The sequence below is a fragment of the Protopterus annectens genome, chromosome 13.part0, assembly GCF_019279795.1.
Source record: "Protopterus annectens isolate FY-2018-M chromosome 13.part0, PAN1.0, whole genome shotgun sequence".
Classification (NCBI taxonomy): Eukaryota; Metazoa; Chordata; order Ceratodontiformes; family Protopteridae; genus Protopterus; species Protopterus annectens.
The window spans coordinates 213,268,871-213,288,663 of record NC_056747.1 but is presented as its reverse complement, the minus strand read 5'-3'; the positions used below and the strand labels follow the sequence as shown (position 1 = coordinate 213,288,663).

At 35.9% G+C, this 19,793-nt stretch overlaps 1 protein-coding gene across 4 annotated transcripts in view; it reads left to right on the top strand.

Moving 5' to 3' along the window:
• The window catches only part of LOC122787161 (tyrosine-protein kinase ZAP-70), a 730,437-nt gene that overhangs the window by 431,426 nt on the left and 279,218 nt on the right, over positions 1 to 19,793 (top strand). For all 4 annotated transcript variants that reach the window (XM_044053737.1, XM_044053738.1, XM_044053739.1 and 1 more), the window contains one exon: positions 875 to 1,064. In XM_044053737.1, the coding sequence (XP_043909672.1) occupies positions 875 to 1,064 (190 nt within the window). The remainder of the gene's footprint in view (positions 1 to 874; positions 1,065 to 19,793) is intronic.

The window sequence follows — 19,793 nt, the reverse complement described above, 5'->3', positions numbered from 1 at the left end:
CTCATGCCTGGCTAAGGCATTTGTATCTATTCCTCTGGTGATATCATATATATGCTCCCTCATCCGGTCTCTCAGCCTTCGCGTTGTCATTCCAATGTACAAGGCAGGACAGACTGTGCAGTGTGCCAAGTATATATTAAAACCCTTTAATGTTGTAGCACAAATGCAAGTTTTGTCACTACAATGTTATCTCATGAGCTCTAAATGTGTAATACGTTAGATGTGTGCTACCTCGAGGAGATTTATTTAAAGAGGGTCACTTACATGCTGTTGAATTTCTGCTAGTCAAATACTATTACACTGATCTCAGTTCAGTAATGTGACACTTCCCTGATAGTGTTGACTATTATGATAGTTACATTGTAATATTGCATTCTGAATGGCTAATGTATTTCTTCTTTCAGTACTGTACCATTTTGCCATAGTTATTTGATGATGAAACTTGTATGCTAAAATAAGGGTGATGTCCCTACAAAGTGTTTTCAGAGGGTGTACATGATTTTCAAGTTTGTTTTTGTCAATTTATGAGCTGATTTTTCACAGAGGATCCCTTAGCGATGCTGCAGTTTGCTGGCTAAGTCATGTAAATAATGTTGATAATGTCATGCGACACAAGTGTTTGACTTCGAATTGTTCACACTGCCAATAATATGAGGCTTTCAAATATTCAAAAGGGAAATTTGAAATTTCCAAATTTTAAAATGTGCCTTGCTTTTTTTTCCTTTTGTCATTATTTGCAACTGTCTTGGTAGTTTGAAGATATCATTTGGAAAAGAGTTACTGTTCTTGTAAGCTATATAGGTTTCTGTTCACTGGAATGATTAATGGCATTGTATTATAATGTAATGATAGCGTGCTTTGAATGTTTCACTAGTTGGAATGCAAAGTGAAGGAAAGAGGCTTCTACCAATGGACACACAAGTGTATGAAAGCCCTTACAGTGATCCTGAGGAATTGAAGGCAAAGAAGCTCTTCCTTAATCGAGATCATCTAATTATTGATGAAGTTGAGCTGGGATCAGGAAACTTCGGATGCGTAAAGAAAGGTGTTTTCAAGATGAAAAAGTACGTTTCTAATAAGTTTAAGTAAACAATTCTCTCTCTCTCTGTTTGTCTTTATGCATGTCTAACATATTTGCAGTTGAGCTAAGCATTCCTTAACAAGTGGTTGCTTATCAAACTAAACTCAGAAATTTTGTATTTTGCAAGAACATAAGCACAACTCATGAAAACTATTTTTGAATCACTCATCTTGGTATTTAAATTCTATGTTGGACACAGCATCAATCAACTAGTGCATAAAGCAGTTCTAATTGTAAGTCTCAGATTTAAAAGTTTTGTAGTCTTTAAAGAAGCTACACGCAACACAAGTGTGGTACCAGGGGGATGATATATAAGGACATTTAGCTACTCAGTCCATTTTGGTGAACGAAAGTCATAGTAAATAAAAACTAAATTAGTTGTAGATGTAAGACCTTAACTGTGGCTTTTCTAGGATTTAAACAAACCAGTTGGAGAAGGAGCAACCCTCAATAATAAACATAAAAAAGTTTTGATTCCTATGCAAACTGATTGGTCACTAACCTAGCATTAGTGACCCCAAGCACATCTGGATGTAGGCTGATAAGTCTGCAGTCATCATTAGTATGCAGAGCACGTGTATCTCACTGTGAGAATTAATCCTTGGTGCTGTGCATCTGGGTTGTCTGCCATTAATATCATATAGGTATATTTTGCATCTTTACTCATAACTCTGAAATAAAGGCAGTGGTCCGTGACTGCCATCTGTGTTCATCTTTTTATGTCCAACTTTAAGGATATACAGTTCTTTTCACATAAGTGCAGTGATTAAGTGTGTGTGTGTGTGTGTGTGTGTGTGTGTGTGTGTGTGTGTGTGTGTGTGTGTGTGTGTGTGTGTGTGTGTGTGTGTGTGAGTGCATGTTTGTTTATGTTTAACAGTTGAGGAGTACAGAATTACCATCTTTTGTGTACAATGTGCTTTATAAATGCTGGAGTCCTTATAATTTCTGCATGCAGCTGCTGTAGTTTCTAGTCTTTTATACAAATTTGTCTCTCAGAAGTGATGATAAAACTACCACAGCTGTTGCTTTTGTTGTGTATTTAAATCAAAATGACTCTTTATATTGGACAAATATTTTAAGAATGGACCAGTTGGTATTAGAGGCATAACTTTATTCTTGAACTAAGATATCTTACCTTAGTTATTTAATTTTTTATGTATTCATTCGTTCATTCATTTATTTGTATTCTTAAATTGTCATGCACCATAGATTCTCAAAAAAGGCTAGTCTGATCAATATTGGTATGAAGTGCTGCAATCTGAATTTTAGCAGTACTGAAATGTAAGGTAAATTTAAGGCACACCATATTTGTACTTCAATAAGGATATTTCATGGGAATCTGGACATGTTACTTGTAGGCTTATGCTTGCTGTTTTGCAAAACTGGTTGGAGCTTATTTCTGCTCCTCACATATCCAGCCACATACCTCTAACAAAATGACAGCTAAATAGGGGAAGTGCTTGATGTTCTATCTTTATCTTACATGTGATTTGACAAACTGAATTTGTCATATTTTTTGACTGAATTCGCATTTCGACAGCATGCCTCTTCATGATAGGGGAGAAGCTAAATAACAGAAAATTTGGAAGACTAACATTGCCTAAAAAGGCACTATGGGGTGGACAAAGTTTTAGCCAATATACAGAACCCTTAGGGGGAGGAAGATGCACGCCATCCCTGATGAAGCAATTTGGGCTCTCTACAATCTCTTGCCAAGCTGGTATGTATTGCACCTCCCCTTAGAATGATACCAAAATACATGCTAATTGTTGACATTAATTATCTGTTGTTCATATTGAGTCATATTGTGCCATCATTCTTGGTGTTAGTAGAATATTATTCAAAGCTAGATTCATACCTGCCACAGGCATATAATCCAAGAACTCCATCATGTGTCTCTTCATGTAGTCCAGAGATGTATGTCTCAAGGTATTTAGACCTAGATATACAATGACTATGTCATATGTGTACTTGCAGTACAGGGACATTTACACCTAGATATAAAATTACTATGTCATATGTGTACTTGCGGTACAGGGACATTTACACCTAGATATAAAATTACTATGTCATATGTGTACTTGTGGTACAGGGACATTTACACCTAGATATACAATGACTATGTCATATGTGTACTTGTGGTACAGGGACTTGAGTGCTCATGTGATGTAGCAAATCCTGCTGCCTGATAGACAAATGACTGTGATGTTCTCTTTGCATAGCCTAGTAAGAGGTGCATCAGTGTCATCTATAATGAGGACATTGACATGTGTGGTGGTTCGACTTATGTATCATTGATCCGAATTTGTGAGACTCCTTATCTTTCATGGTGGGTGCTTTCTGCCATGTGTGTTTGTGAGGTTGCAGGGGGTACTGATTTCTTAATTTACATTTAAGAGGCCTCTCAGGTTTAGGTATATTAAGATTCTCAGCATATTTATCTCTAAATGTTTTGTCTGAGGTGTTTGTGAGATTGGTTTAGTGTAATGTTTGTGCAGTGTTGCAGCCTGCTTGTTATTTGCAGCGGCTTTGTATGGCACACGCTGTAGCAGATTGACTTCCACTGACAACAACCCTACTACTTAAACAGATACCTGCTGCACTGTCTCAGGATGCAGAGACAGTTGGAAAGTGTATCTCCATGGTTCTAGTTGCTTTGACTGTGGGATGGAGGGGAAGTACTGCCTAGGAGATTAGGAGTTACTTAACTGGATTGCTATCTGTCTAAAACAAGCAACATATGTCTACACATGAAGAGGAATTCATCACTTCATGTAATACCCAGATGCCCTTCATGCAACTACTGACTGTTAATCCAGCAATAATGTCTTCTGTAAATAATATAGAGGAAGTTATGTTTCTAAATGCCTGCATCTATACAGTGCACAGTCAAACACATAAGAGCAGTGCTGCATACATGCAAGCAACTTATAATAGCCCAGAAAATTGAGACAAGCCCACTGGCTAATAGCAAAAACAAGCACAATGCAAGGTTCTACAAGCAATCAGAGGACTGGAAATGGCTAGGATCTTCCTTTACTCTTGCTAGAGTTTAAACCAAAGCAGTTCTATCAGCGATCATAGTAATGGTAACAAATAAGAGCAGAGTTATCAAGGTAACTCAGTAAGGATGCAAAAGTATTTATCCTAGGTGTTTTGAGGCTGGTAGTTGCTCAAATACTGTGTAAAACAGTTCCTTAGCTTTAAGCATCACTATGCAAATTAGCTTCTAATAAATATCTTTCAGACAAAATGTATAGTTCTTTATTACTTTATATATATTGGATAAATATGACCTCCCATTCTTATGTTTCGTTTTGAGATTGTTTAGAACATCAAGAATGGGTATATATATATATATTTTAATTATATCTCAAACCACATTTAGAAATTTCAAAGTATAAGCCAGTTTTACATACCAAAATCATTAAATAGGCTGTGTTAAGCAAACAATCTCTCTTAACATTTTACTCTAAATGATCAAATCCATATTTTTTTATGCCTAACGTTTTTTGAAAATTCAGTCTAGTTGTACATTGTAGTATAAATGTTGTAAGAATTAATGTGGAACACCATGCCTTTGTCTCAGAGTTTTACACTTAAAAAAAAAAAATATATATATATATATATATATATATATATATATATATATATATATATAAATGTTTTTAACATATATTTTATATAAGTAGAATCTGTTGGATTATTTTTAATAAGAATTTCTTTTACAGCCACTTCATATTAACAGTCATATACTTTTTAGGTTTGTATTTATTGTATAGTGATTTTTTTTTTGCAGTTTTTTCAGTTGACTGAATACTTAGAATTAACCATAATGCTATTGTTTTCTCTTACATGATTTTCCAGAGCTATTCTAAGTTTGTTGTACTATAAGAACTTCAAACAGATGTCAGTAAGTTGTTTAATGTATTCTTCCAAAGGAACTAGAGAAGCTGTCTGTTAAGTAAACAGTATTTGTGGTAAAACATTTGATTAACTTAATTTATCTTCTCTAGAAAGTTAATAACTTATTCCATTTACTTATTATTGTTTTAGGTACATAGGTACTTATTAAGCTAGTGATCTGTGAGAATTTTAGGAAGTATAGCCTTGCATTCCCATGAAGTCTTTAGCCCTTGCAATGTAAGTACAAATAACCCAGAGATGGGCAGAACATTTATGTTACCCCTATCCGTAAGGAACAAGAATGTTAAGCCAGGGGTTAATTCTTGGCTTCCTATCCATTCATCCAGATTGTATTTAAATGGAGTAGGGGAAGTTCTTTGCTTTACATGGAGAGGAAGGTGATACCAAATAAGTGAAAGTCTTTGTGATATACAGCTGTCCCTCCAATGTATTCAATTTATGTTGCGGAAGAAATTAAAATCACTTAAATGGGTGTTTATACTAACACTGCACTTAGGGATGTGTAGTAGTTCAGAAAGCATAGGGTCTTATGAGGCTTGGTGCACAAGGCAAAGATTGCCCATCAGTAGCCCTGTTTGACACTGAGAAAAGGGACACGCTTTATACAGTCATTGTAGTTTTTATGATTTAGGGCCTTCATTTCCTTATTGAGAAAGCACTGTGGTCATCCAAATTGTAAGTGTTTTGACTGACACATACCAAAGGGGGCATTATACTCAACGACTGGCTTAAGAAGTATGAAACACAGTGGGATGATGACATCCCTAGACCTAGATGCCATAGCCTTACTCATAAGCTACACAGTGTAAGAGTTCTTTTGTCCAATAGCGGATACATGGTGATCACATAACAGTTTGTTGTCCACTTAGGTTCCCTGGAACCTAGCTACCAAATCAGTTTCCAGTGGTGTGTTGTCGTGATACTTTTAACATATCTAAAAGCTTTTTATAATGTATTTCTGCTATTTTTATACAACTGCATGTAAGAGTTACACCTTAATATTTAACCTCTTTAGCAACACAACCTTTTCACCTGCCCATTGCCATCTTTTTCTACCTTTTCTTTTGGAAGCTTATCTAAGCAATCCTCTCTTGGTTTGTGATTTATTGATTTTTACTGTTAAAAGGAGGTGTAACTGCAAGTGATAGTGAACAGAAACGATTGCATGCATTTGTGTCAAATAAAGCAATTCCAACTTTGTCTGACATTCACAACTTGGACAGTCAACTGTACTTAATGTCATATTTATTTCTATATTCTTGTATGATTTTCCTCACAGAACTTGATTTAAATTCTCATTGTAGTCTGTGGTAACTGATTTTGATTATTCTTTTTAGAATTTTTTATTCATTTGCAACCTAATATGGATTCCTTAAATGAGTATGCCATTAATGATTTGTTAAACTACAAATATCTTGTACAGTGTACTAAATGCTATGTGTATTTAAAGGTAACACCTGATAACACTGGTGATCTGTGTTCCTCATGCCAAAAGTTGAATGATTTGGCTTACAATTATTAGTAGTAAATCTAGACTTAATGAGGATGATTCCACTTGTATAATTGTTACAGATTAGAGGACTGTTATCACATATATTAATGACTGGTCTGATGAGATAAATAATATTAGGCAAATTGCAACTAGAACACATTAAGGAAAGGAAGGGTCTACTGTTTATAAAGATCACTCAGTTCCTATAAAACAAGTTAATGTCACTGACAACTATGGATTTTAGATACAAGTAGTCAGCAATCTAAAGATCTAGATCGTATAGAAGGAAGTAAAAAAAAGAAAGAAAGGAAGACGTTTGCAACAAATAGCAAAGAAGAAAAAAGAAAGTGATAAATATCTGCAAAGCACATACTAAAAAGGACAAAGCATTGTTATATAACATACAAATTATAGGGAATGATAACATTTTTCTGTCAGAAAAGCTTCAGTCTACAGAGAAAGATATATTTTTTTCTAAAACAGAGGTAAAAAAAAGAGGCAAAGGGCAGATGAAAAGGAAAAACATCAAAACTGAACATGGAAGGACTGAAGAACATTACTGTAAAAACAAAAGAGGAGAAAGATGTTGACAATATGGCTCAAGCTGTGGATGTACAAAGGCAGCCGAATGAGAATTGTATGTTTAGAAATGTAATATAAAATGAAAACAGCGGGATTAATAAAATGAATGGTGATAGAGATCATGCCTTTGTAACAATTGATAGTGCAGATATTACTGTATTAGAAGATGAAGATTCTTCGTATATGGTCAGAAAAGATATTCCTGTAATTGGAGATTCAGTTATTAGAGGAACTAATACTTACATTTGTAGAGAAGATAATGAACATCAAATAATGTTATGCTTGCCAAGAGCAAAAATACAGAATGTGAGACAGGATTTAGAATGTCTTAATGTAAGGATGTAGGGATCTGTTTTTATTTATGTCAGTACGAATGATCTCATCCACAAGGACTCTGACTGTTGGTAGGCAACTTGTAGCCCTTTTAAATAGCATAGCTTGTGCAGGTATTATGACATTTTTTTTATAAATCACATATAGAAGGGGGACTCAGGTCACTGCGAATGAAAAGATTTTTTGGCTAAATACCTACATGAAAAAAAAATCATGTTTTAAAAAATGGAAATATGTAGAGCATCCAAGCCTAATTTTGGGACACATGTTCATAGAATATAGCCTGCACTTGTCAAGATCTGAGAAAATTTTTTTTTCTGCAGATATTTTGCAACATTTGGCAAACACAAGGCAGGTTTTTGCCAGGTAGAAAATTTAACACTTTAAAGATAGCAACATTTGAAGCATCTCTAATGGCTGTTAATGCTAGGATCATTAATAATATTTTTTATAGAAAATGTACTCTATTCACACAAGATTGATGTTGCTAATGTTTGTGAAAATAGTTAAAGAACTGGAAACCATTCTAGCAAAAAAATCAGGTGGGGTATTATGATATGGATTAAAGATAGTTATGAGACCTGTAATCATTAGATGTTGACTGATAATATCAATAGTATAGATTGTATACCTCTGACAATAAAGACAACCCTAGAACATGTAACAATTGTTGGAGTGTATAGACCACCAAAGTCAAGTATGACTGACAGGAATTCATACATTTCTTGCATGAAACACAGGAGGGAAGAATAATACTAGCTGGGGACTTGCATTTACCAGAAACAGATTGGAGTAATATTTATTCAACAACATTAGTGAGGAAAATGTTCACAGCATATGTTTAAGAACGGCAATTGCTTCAGATTGTAACAAAAAATAAATAAACTGGGAACAGAACATAGACAACTAGACATTGTTTATGGTCCTAAAGAAATTACTGTTGATGTGCAGAGATAATGAGGTTATAAAGGTTAATCTACTGAAAAATAATTCTGTGAAACCAAAATCTAAACCAATAACCAATGCACAGAAGATTAATAACAATTTATACAGAATAAAAGAGTCACTATGTAAAACTAATTTGAGTGATGGGTTCAGTAGAAAAACTGCAGAACATATGTGGAAAGTTTTGAAAGAGAAATTGTTTGAATTCAAAAACTCAAAACAAAAATGTTTAACATTAGGATCTAGGCATACAACATTGGCAGGATATATTTCCATTAGCACTAGATACTTGATTAAGGTTAGAGACAAGAAGTATAAGAAATGAAAAAGTGGTTGAACTACAACTTCGAAAACTGAAAACTGAAATAAACAAGCTGGACAAACAAATTAAGCTCATATGAGATAAGATGAAAGAAAATTTGAAGAAAAGTTATATAAAGATATTGTGCATAATAGGACTCCATTTTATAGATATAAAAGATGTGGAAGGAGAAAAGTTATAAAAATTGATAAACTGTCGGTCAATTCTAAAATGTATTCTCAGACACAACCGATTATAGATATATTTACAAAATCTCTACAAAGGGGGGTGATAAATCATCCTAGTGACACCTGGGTAACCTCAGATACTGAAATCAGATTAGATTATATTGAAAAAGAACTATGTAAACTGGATCCAAATAAAGCACAGGGTGGAGATGAAATTAGTAATAATGACCTGTGAACACTTCAGCAAGAACTTGCAGTACTGTTATATCTTTTATTCACTAGGTCTGTAAAAATGGGGAAATTCCTCAAAACTGGAACATGTACTTATTAAAACTAATTAAAACTATCTAACTAGGGAAAGGGGAGTAGGTCAAACCCAGAGTCATATAGACTCTTAGGTCTACTTTCATGTTGTGAAAAAATAATGGAGAAGGTAATATTGGATAAGTTATTGTCAGAACTGAAAGGCCTGGGACTTGAAACAATATATCAGCATCCATATATTGAAAATAAGTTGAAAATAGAAATTACCACCTGTAACATGACATTCTATAACAATTTAATACCGGCTATGAATGAAAAAGTGTGCTGTGATATAATTTATATAGATTTAACTTCAGCATTTGACAAGGTCATACACAAAGCACTGACGAATAAATTAGAACAACTAGTTACTGATGTACTCTTGATAAGATGGATAGCTGCATGGCTTACAAATAGGACATGGCAGGTATCATACAGCAACTGGACAGGTGAAGTTCTTGGTTACAGTCAAGGTGCTCCACAAGGGTCTTTCCTAGGGACATAATTGTTTAGATCATTTTTTTCACATCTATCTTTTTCATCTGTGGTGTTTTACAATCTGTATGCAGATGATTTGAAGTTGGATAAACTGACTAAATGTGTTACAGATATGGCATGTCTGTAAAGAACGTGAATAAATTGATCATTTGGGCATAAGAGAATAATATGCCAATAAAAACATCTAAAACTAAGCATATATGCTTTAGGTAACATAAATTGAAAGTTGGATATTTAAAATAGCACACAGTGATTAAAACTGTAGATTAATTTAAGGACATGAGTATATAGGTAGGTCCAGGCTTGAGTTTTCCTTATTATATCAACCAATTACTTAATGGTGGTTATGGAACTACAGGCTGTATAAAAAGATTTATAATATCTAGGAAATCAGAAATTATGAAGTCATTGTTTGTTAGTTACAGTAAACCCAGACTTGTATAGAATAACAATAAAACAAACATGAGTAAACTGGAAAGAGTACACCAGAAATACAGCAAGGGCATCCTTGGATGTGAAAATTTAAGTTATGAAAAACTAAAACATCTGAACTTGTACAGTGCCTCATGTTTCAGGTTATCAAGCAGTAGTAGAAAATCATCAGACAACTTATCTAGATGATTCTGTAGGAATGAGAAGTGTAGTAATATACTATGAAATTACATTAAAGCAAGCACTAGTTAAGATATTTTTAAGAACACCCTGGACACTTATTATGGGAACAACTGTTGTGGTATATTGGCAGATTAGAAGGGCATTAATGCCTGTGCTTCAAATATTTTATGTAGGTATGTATATAACACATTTAAATTCTCTACTCTCCAACATATTCTACTAATGTAAACAACATATTAAAAATGTTTATAACTTTTGCATTTGAATACCTTGAAATAAAAGCATGGTATTTCATATTATCCCCTATAACATTTACACCAGAATATAAAGATACTCTGCATTTTCAAAATATGCTAAGCATAATAAGGTATAAGTTTTATTGTGATTCAGCTTTTGGCCCAACATAATTTTAAAATATTTTAATGACATTATTATATCTGTTCGAGAACAATCAATATTATTTGTTTTTCATAGTAGATCATTGGCAAATAGCTACATTTTTGAGGTATGTTGATCATTTATTTTAAATCTTTCTGTATCACTACATTTTATGTAATTGGCTAGAGGTTCAATTGCCAAAGTTAGTAATAAGGGAGACAACAACCTTATTTCATGCCCTGCTTATCTTAATTGACTCAGTTATATAAGATTCTAATTTAACATATGAGAAATAATTTTCATAAAAATAATTAATAAGAGATGTAAATTTAATTGGAAACATTTTGGTTGAATATGACTAATTTACTGAATCACAGGTTTTATTGAGACCTCAGCTAATTGTAGTGTTTTCTTTTATTTTTGTTAGCATAATCAGTTAAAGTAATTCTTTTTTTATGTTGGTTGTTTGCATATTTAATTTAAAGCAGTTTGTTTTTTCTTCTGTTACTGTACCTAGTACATTTTAGTCTATTGGCATGGACTGACATAAACAATGTGCAAATCAAGATGTATTAATGATATATATCTATAAGAAGCAAATCAACATTGATCTTTATCCTAATTTAAGGATAAAGTATATCCATTGCCCTTTGAGAAAACCAAATAGAAGGCAGTAATTAGTTTCTTTGCATAGCTAAATATAGGTATTTTGGTCTTAGTTGCATATAATGGAAGCTGGGTTGGCATGCTTAATATTGTTCAGTGCATGTTTCATATTTATCTCCTCAGTCTTATAAACATAATAACTAATTGCATTTTTGATTGGGAATTTGTTCTTAAGGTGCATGCTTCTGCAGTTCAGTTTTGCTGTTTCTTTTACTTCTCTTGGGAATATGTAGAACATATGAATGGGTCCTGTTGTTAAAACTGTAAATGTCAGTAGTTATATCATAACTCCTTTATCTGCTAATGTTACACGGTTGTGGATGTGTTTTCATAGACTTTCACTAATAAAGTACATTCTTAATAGTTTAATGAAGTATAAATTGCATATTTTCATGAGTATGTTTAATGCAGTTTTAATTTCTGTGAATAAACATGTATGGTTAATAATGTATATAATTCAGGAATGCTGCCATCATCATTAGCTAGATCTTTATATACCTTCAGCCTCTTAATGTTCTCCTTTGTGTCTGATATAGAAACACATTTTTCTATTATTCTTATTTGCTCCAAAAATATTTTGGGCATAAGATGCTTTGCACCTCCACGTGGATTTTGTATCCAAGCTGTGGAGTTGCCAATTTACTTACCTTGCTGAGCTGTAAACTGCTTAATTTGTTTAAGGTGTAGCCCCGCTCCGTTTGCCCTCGCTTCGCTCGGGCTCTCTTCGCTCCCCTCCCTGCCCCCTATTCCCACCCGCCCCCACTACATCTAAATTTATAACCCCCTAGCCACCCCCACACCACTCTGCCCCAATCATCTTTTTACTTCACTAATTATCTCTCCTTGTTCTCATCACACCTACTCATACGGCTACTACTCCCTCTAGTGGATCGCAAACATACTCTAAATCCTACCAACCTCTCTTCCTCTAACCTTTCTTCAACTACTGATTGTGGACTATTAAATCACTATCCCTACAGACATGTGGTACTCCATACTACTACCCATCCTACTAGCCCCATACCTCCTTACCTTATATGAAACACAATCTCTTGGAGGACTTCATGCCTCATATGGTCATACCTGTAACCCTGAAACCAAACATACCCACTTTATTCACACCAGTAATACCAAGCCGTTGCTCACATCATGCTCCTGTTCTCAGCACACTCACCCTAGCAAAATCAGCCCTAGACTCAAACACTATAGTAAAATAATAGATAAACTTATGAAACTTATCTCTAAGTTAAGACTCAACCTGTTAATTGACGGGGACATACACCCCAACCCTGGCCCTAACAACATAAATAAATCCTCTCTCTCTATTAGCAACCAAAGCTACACCCCTACAATTCCTCATCCACCTAACTCTCTCTTAACATGTCATCTCAACATCCGAAGTATCAATAACAAACTGCATGAACTTCATGCACTCCTTGCTGATCTAGCCCCTGATATTTTGTGTCTCTCAGAGACCTGGTTAAAACCCTCCACTCCAGACAATGAAATACTTCCCCCTGGGTATAACATACACAGGCTGGACAGAGCATCCAGAAAAGGGGGTGGGGTTGCGGTTCTATACAAATCTGATATGATTGTAACTACTGACATTATTCAACCGCCTCAGTCCAATAACTCAGAAATCCTAGCTACTAAACTGAAACTAAATAACAGCAAACACATCTATATAATCTGCATGTACATTCCCCCAGGTAATAATATAACCACCCTTGAAGATACCCTACATTGGATATCTATCCACTACCCCCAAGAGACCATACTTCTCGGTGACCTTAATATTGACTGGAGTAATTGTTCCTCTGAAGCCCCTACCACCCACATTAACTTGCATTCATTCAAGCAAGTTATTAACACTCCGACTAGAACTAGCAAGCCCAACCAGAAAGATAGTATACTTGATTGGGTGCTCATAAACAACCATCCCAACCAGTATACATATGGTACCCTCTCTGATAGTCTTAGTGATCACCATCTCACATATATAATCAGGCAGAAAATATCTAACCACAACCAATCACTACTAAGATATGTCAGAAACAAAAAAAATGTTGATTTAACCAAGTTCCAACTTGAACTAAAATCCTGCAATTGGTCAATGCTTAAAAGCCTCCCCTTAGAAGAAGCAGTACTGTATTTTAACAAAGGATTTCTGGAGATTCTTGACAGTCATGCTCCCATCCGCTCTAAAAGAACAAAGCCAAAAACTGCACCATGGCTCTCAAAAGAGACCAGGCTCAAAATTAAACTCAGAGACAAAGCTTGGGCTCTATGGCGAACCACTAAACTCCCTCAGGATCAAATATTATACAGGCAACTCAGGAATGAAACTAAAAAACTTGTACTACTTGACAAAAAAAAAATACTTCAGTAATCTACAGTCCTTTCACCAAAAAAACCCTCAAAAATTCTGGGCTGGACTAAATAATCTAATACACCCTGGTAGAAAGACTACCCCTGTACCTCAGGCCCTCACCGACAAACCATTAGAATTAGTTGCAGATAGCTTTAATCGCTTTTTCACTGAGACCATCCAAACCCTAGCAAGCAACTTGCCACCTAGCCCCTACAGCCCAAACTGCTCCACCTCTATTAATCTTCCACATTTTAGCTTCCAACCTATTGCTACCTCATTTATACACACCCTACTCAAAAAACTAAAACCTACCACTCTTGCAGCTGACCAACTTCCAGCTGAATATCTACAAATATCTGCTGACGCCATTGCCTATCCTATCTCAGTACTTATAAATCGCACACTAATTGAAGCTAAAATTCCTAATATCTGGAAAATATCTTATGTCATCCCTCTCCATAAAGGGGGAGGCTCTACCGAACTATCCAACTATAGGCCAATTGCCATACTCTCTCCCTAGCCAAAATAATGGAAAAATGTATCCAAAAGCAGTTTATGAACCATTTAATAAACAACCATCTCCTGGCAGATACCCAACATGGCTTTAGACCTCACCATAGCACCACTACAGCCCTATTAGCCTTCTCTAACACCATTAATTCTTATCGTAATAATAACCATATCTCTTCCGCTCTATTCCTGGATCTGTCCAAAGCTTTTGATATGGTGGATCACCAACTATTAATCCACTCCCTAAGACCACTCTGTCCAGAACCCAAATCTCTTCAATGGTTTGAGTCCTACCTAAGTGGTAGACAACAAGCTGTACTCTGGCACTCAAAACTGTCCACCTTATTACCAACTAACCTGGGTGTTCCACAAGGGTCTATTCTAGGCCCTCTGCTATTCTCCATCTTCATAAATGATCTTCACACTGCCATTCCTAAAGTCAACTGCATTCAATATGCAGATGACTCAACTTTGATATGTTCAGCCACATCCCCTGCAGAGTTACAGCTAAGGACCCAAACTACCTTTAACACGATAGAAAACTGGCTATCCAACCACCGCCTACTACTAAACCCCAAAAAGACCAAAATGCTTATATTCTTACCTACACAAAAGTCCACCCCCATTAACTTCATAATTAAATCCAAAGATGGCACAATTATCTCTCCTGACCCTTCTACTAAACTTCTAGGTGTCACCATTGACACCCACTTAAAATATGACCTACACGTCAACCACCTAATCAAAACCATTAATAAAAAACTAGGTCCACTGTATAGATTAAAGAACTTTTTAACTCCCCTAGCCAAGGTAGCCATTGCCCGTTCCCATCTTCTCTTCTCTTCTGTATGCGTCACCTCTCCTTCTAAATAACAACAAGTCCAATCTAAATAAACTTACCACCTGTTATAATCACATTGTCCAATCTAAATAAACTTACCACCTGTTATAATCACATTGTCCAATCTAAATAAACTTACCACCTGTTATAATCACATTGTCCAATCTAAATAAACTTACCACCTGTTATAATCACATTGTCCAATCTAAATAAACTTACCACCTGTTATAATCACATTGTCCAATCTAAATAAACTTACCACCTGTTATAATCACATTGTCCAATCTAAAAAACTTACCACCTGTTATAATCACATTGTCCAATCTAAATAAACTTACCACCTGTTATAATCACATTGTCCAATCTAAATAAACTTACCACCTGTTATAATCACATTGTCCAATCTAAATAAACTTACCACCTGTTATAATCACATTGTCCAATCTAAATAAACTTACCACCTGTTATAATCACATTGTCCAATCTAAATAAACTTACCACCTGTTATAATCACATTGTCCAATCTAAATAAACTTACCACCTGTTATAATCACATTGTCCAATCTAAATAAACTTACCACCTGTTATAATCACATTGTCCAATCTAAATAAACTTACCACCTGTTATAATCACATTGTCCAATCTAAATAAACTTACCACCTGTTATAATCACATTGTCCAATCTAAATAAACTTACCACCTGTTATAATCACATTGCCAGATTTGCCACCGGCCTCACTTTTAGGACACATCACTGCATTAACCTAACTCAGCTTGGATGGCTCGAACTTCCTAGTCTCGTGCTATACAACCAACTGATCATAGCCCACAAAATCATTTACGCCCCTGATAACACTCCCTCACTCAAACAACTAATTACCCTGTATAACAATCCACAACCACTTCGTTCCTCCAACAAGGTGCTCATCCAGACTTACAAAACCAACAACCAAGCCGGAGACTCTCTCCTGTCTAACTCCCTAGGTAAAACCTGGAACCTATTACCCCCTGAGATAACCTCAATTTCTTCTCTGTATCACTTCAAAACCAAGCTCAAACTATACCTGGGCTCCAAATGGTCTTGCTACTGTACCAAGCCTGGCTAATCCTCACACTACTATATAAATTAGTTATTTATGTCCTCCATCTAACTATTAATCTCTTAGGATAGTAACATATAGTTCCTATAACTATATAATTAGTGTCTTCTGCTGACTTCTTGTTGTAAATGACATATTGTTGTAAATGTATCTTTTACTTTTTCAGGCAACCCTAACTTTTGTAATTTTTTTGCCTTTCTTTATGTTTTGTATGTACTACTCATGGAGCTTTTCTCCCCGGGCCTCCGCTGAAAATGGACATATATCCAGTCGGACTATCCCGGTTAACAAATGTAAAATAAATAAATAATTAATTAATTAACGCTTAATTTAATGGTAATGCAGGATTTTCCCATGGCTGATGAGGTTTGATAGCAAATATCTTCATTTTGACAGACTACTTTATAAAAGGGTAATTCACCATCTGATTTCTATCTGATACTATTATGCTTTCAGTTCTATTTCAGAAAGTAAAATACAAATTTAAAAAAATTCTGTAAATTAGAATTTTAACATTGTTTACTAATGTGCATTGAAATGACTGAAAGTCCTTTTTTGAATATTTGCATTGATCCTTGCACAGTTTGACAGAATGATACTCACATAGATGCTGATGGAAGATGAATTACACGCGGCATGCTTAGTCTTTTTGCTATTTTTTGGAACAAGTTATAGACCCTTCCTTTATAACAATTTACTGCACCCCATAAAAGTCCTCAAAAGTGCTGTCTCATACATGACTCATGCGTGTTTGAATTTATTCCATGTTTTTACTTTATTGCACTGTCCAGTCATGCACCATCCTTTCTATGGAATAATACTTCCTCATATTTCCCTCTAGCTTGGAACTTCTAAGTTCTTTGTTTCTCTTTTTACTTTAGTGTATTCACTGCTTTGGAAAACAGAAAACTACCTAGACTAAATGTAGTCCCAGAGATATTTTGGATATCAAAACATCTCAATTCCTTTCTTCCTTCAAAAGTACACATTTGCAGCTGTTTTAGTCTACTTATATGGATTGTGATACATTTCATATGCCATTTCTGTTGTTAAAAATATCAAAAGGTAGCGACCAAACAGGATTCCCAGAGGGAACTGTGGATAGCACGAACACTTAAGGTGTATCGTATGCATCAAGCTGCATCCTACATGAACTCAGGCAGGAACTTTCAGCACCATTAGGCACCCATCCAAGCAACGCCTGAGAACCAGCTTTTTCCCAGCCAAGTGGAGGACAGCTACTATAATTCCCTTGCACAAAGTGGAGCATCCACTAATCCAGGAAATTATAGACCATCAGCCTAACTAGCCTGATCTGCAAGGCCATGGAGCGGATTATCATGGACTTCATTAACAAGAACATTAGCAACCTCCAGACACTTCATCCCACACAGTTTGGTTTTGAAAAGGGGAGGTCATGCCTGTTAAATTTGGTTGACTTCTTTGAGATAGTCACCAAGGCCATAGACAAGGGCAAGACAGTGCACACCACCTACCTTGAGCTGGCCAAAGCCTTTGACACTATTCCCCATTCAGGTATAATAGATAAACTCTCTCAACTAGGCATCAATCCATATGTTACCAGATGGGTAGCAATCTGCCTCACTGATGGAACCCACCTAGTCAAAACAGAGAAAGCCACCTCAAGTAGTAGACCTGTAACAAGTGGTGTACCACAGGGATTGGTCTTGGGGCCTCTGCTGTTTGGGATATACTTCTTGGAGGCGCAGGCCAAATCTAGTGGGCTATGGCTGACCAAGTTTGCAGATGACTTCAAGCTGGATGCTGTCATCAATTCCCCTAATGATGTGGACATTCAAACAAATGACTGGTGCCATAAACATGGCCTCAAACTGAATGCCAAAAAATGCATTATCATCCCTTTCAGGGAGAGTCACATCCACTCAAATTATCCCATCGATAATAAGGTCCTAAGTATGCAGTCAGTCATGAGGGACTTGGACACCCAGGTTGATAGCAAACTGACTTTTGACCACCATATTTTCACCTTTGTTTGGAAAGCTTTCTACATGGCCCACCTCATTAGTAAGGGTATCTCATCCAGGGACAAGGTGGTCATAACGTCAATGTATTCTTCTCTTATAAGACCCATTATTGAGTGCAATGCCCCTTTTGGCATGTTCCTCACAAAGCACATGCAGCAGCTGGAGAGACCACAGAGGTTCCTCACCCGGAAAATACAGGGCCTCAAACATCTACCCTACACAGATATGCTAAAAGCCCTGTCCCTCTACTCAGTCTCCTACAGACTCCTCAGAGGTGACCTCTGTCCGGAATACAAGCAATCTCAGACCCTGCCCTGATGGGACTACTGCATATCCGCAAGTCAAGCTCCACTCGAATAGCCTGCATGCACGACCTCAACCTGGTCTGTGACATCAATGGGACTTGTTGGAGGGACAGATTTGTGTCCAGAGACTCTCCACTTTTATGGAATAGACTCCCTCTCCACATAAAGCAGTGTACCTCATTAACCTTTTTTTTAAGCGCAGCCTGGATAACTGGATGGAAAACAGAAAATAAACCATTGGGATTCCACTTGTGCCCCTGTTAGACAGTGGCATAGGGTGCTGACTTGTTGGAACATGGGATACATTTTTTGCCTAGGCGTGTAAGGGCCTCAGAGCCAATAGCCTAGTAACTTCCTATGATCCTATGTTATGGTAGCTTCATGTGATATTATTAAAGTGTCAGAATCATGCTGTTTGCATTGATAAACTCTACAGCTTCCAAATACAGCAGATCATGTAGGTCATGGGAAAATCCTTAATTCAGTAATCCAAATAAATACTGAGGGACTCATAGGATGGGCTGCACTCTCATTACCAGTCAGAGAGGCTCATGGGAAAATAAAAAGCAGTAATGTGATAAAAAGTTGAGTGAAAGTAATCTATATGCATAAAGGAGACAGATGTTGTGAACCTTTGTTTCATATAATGTGAAATCGGATGTCCTCATTATGTTTTATTTTGAAAATTGGCTGTATTGAATGCGATACATGCCCTGTTATTGTATAAATTATTTTTTTATTGTATGTAGTTATAACATTGTGTGCTTTCCTTTAATTGCATACCCCAGACTGAGCCTTAAAATGGTCAATTGAAATCAGTACCCTACACCTGTCAATGAATGAGTAAATAAAAATTAAATAAGCAAGTAAAAATACGTAGATACAGGTGTCACTGGAAGAATGAATTGTCAAAAAATAGAAATTAACCACTTAAGCAGATGGGTGGATGAATGGGTGCTAGGAAGCAAAACAGAGTAGAGACAGAGAACTGAGAAAAGGAGATGGATGTGGTGAGTGCATTTCCACATGGATCAGTCTTGGTAAAAGTTTTATTTAGTATTTTCATTTCAGAAGTCATTTCTGGTGATGAGAAAAGAATTAACCTACTTCCAGAGTAGTTCTAAGTCAAGAAGGACAGTGAAGTACTAGGTTAGAGGAAAGCTTTCCAAAATACCCAAGGAGTCCAGCTCAACAAGCCAAGAAGTAAACTATAGATACGTTTGTGAACTCAAATAACCACAGAGTTAAATGCTAACTAGTGGTAATCCCTGTTAAAACAAATCACAGGAAAAAGTCAACATATCTGTTCAGAGGCTCTTGTTGGTCTATGGACAGTCCTGTCATCAT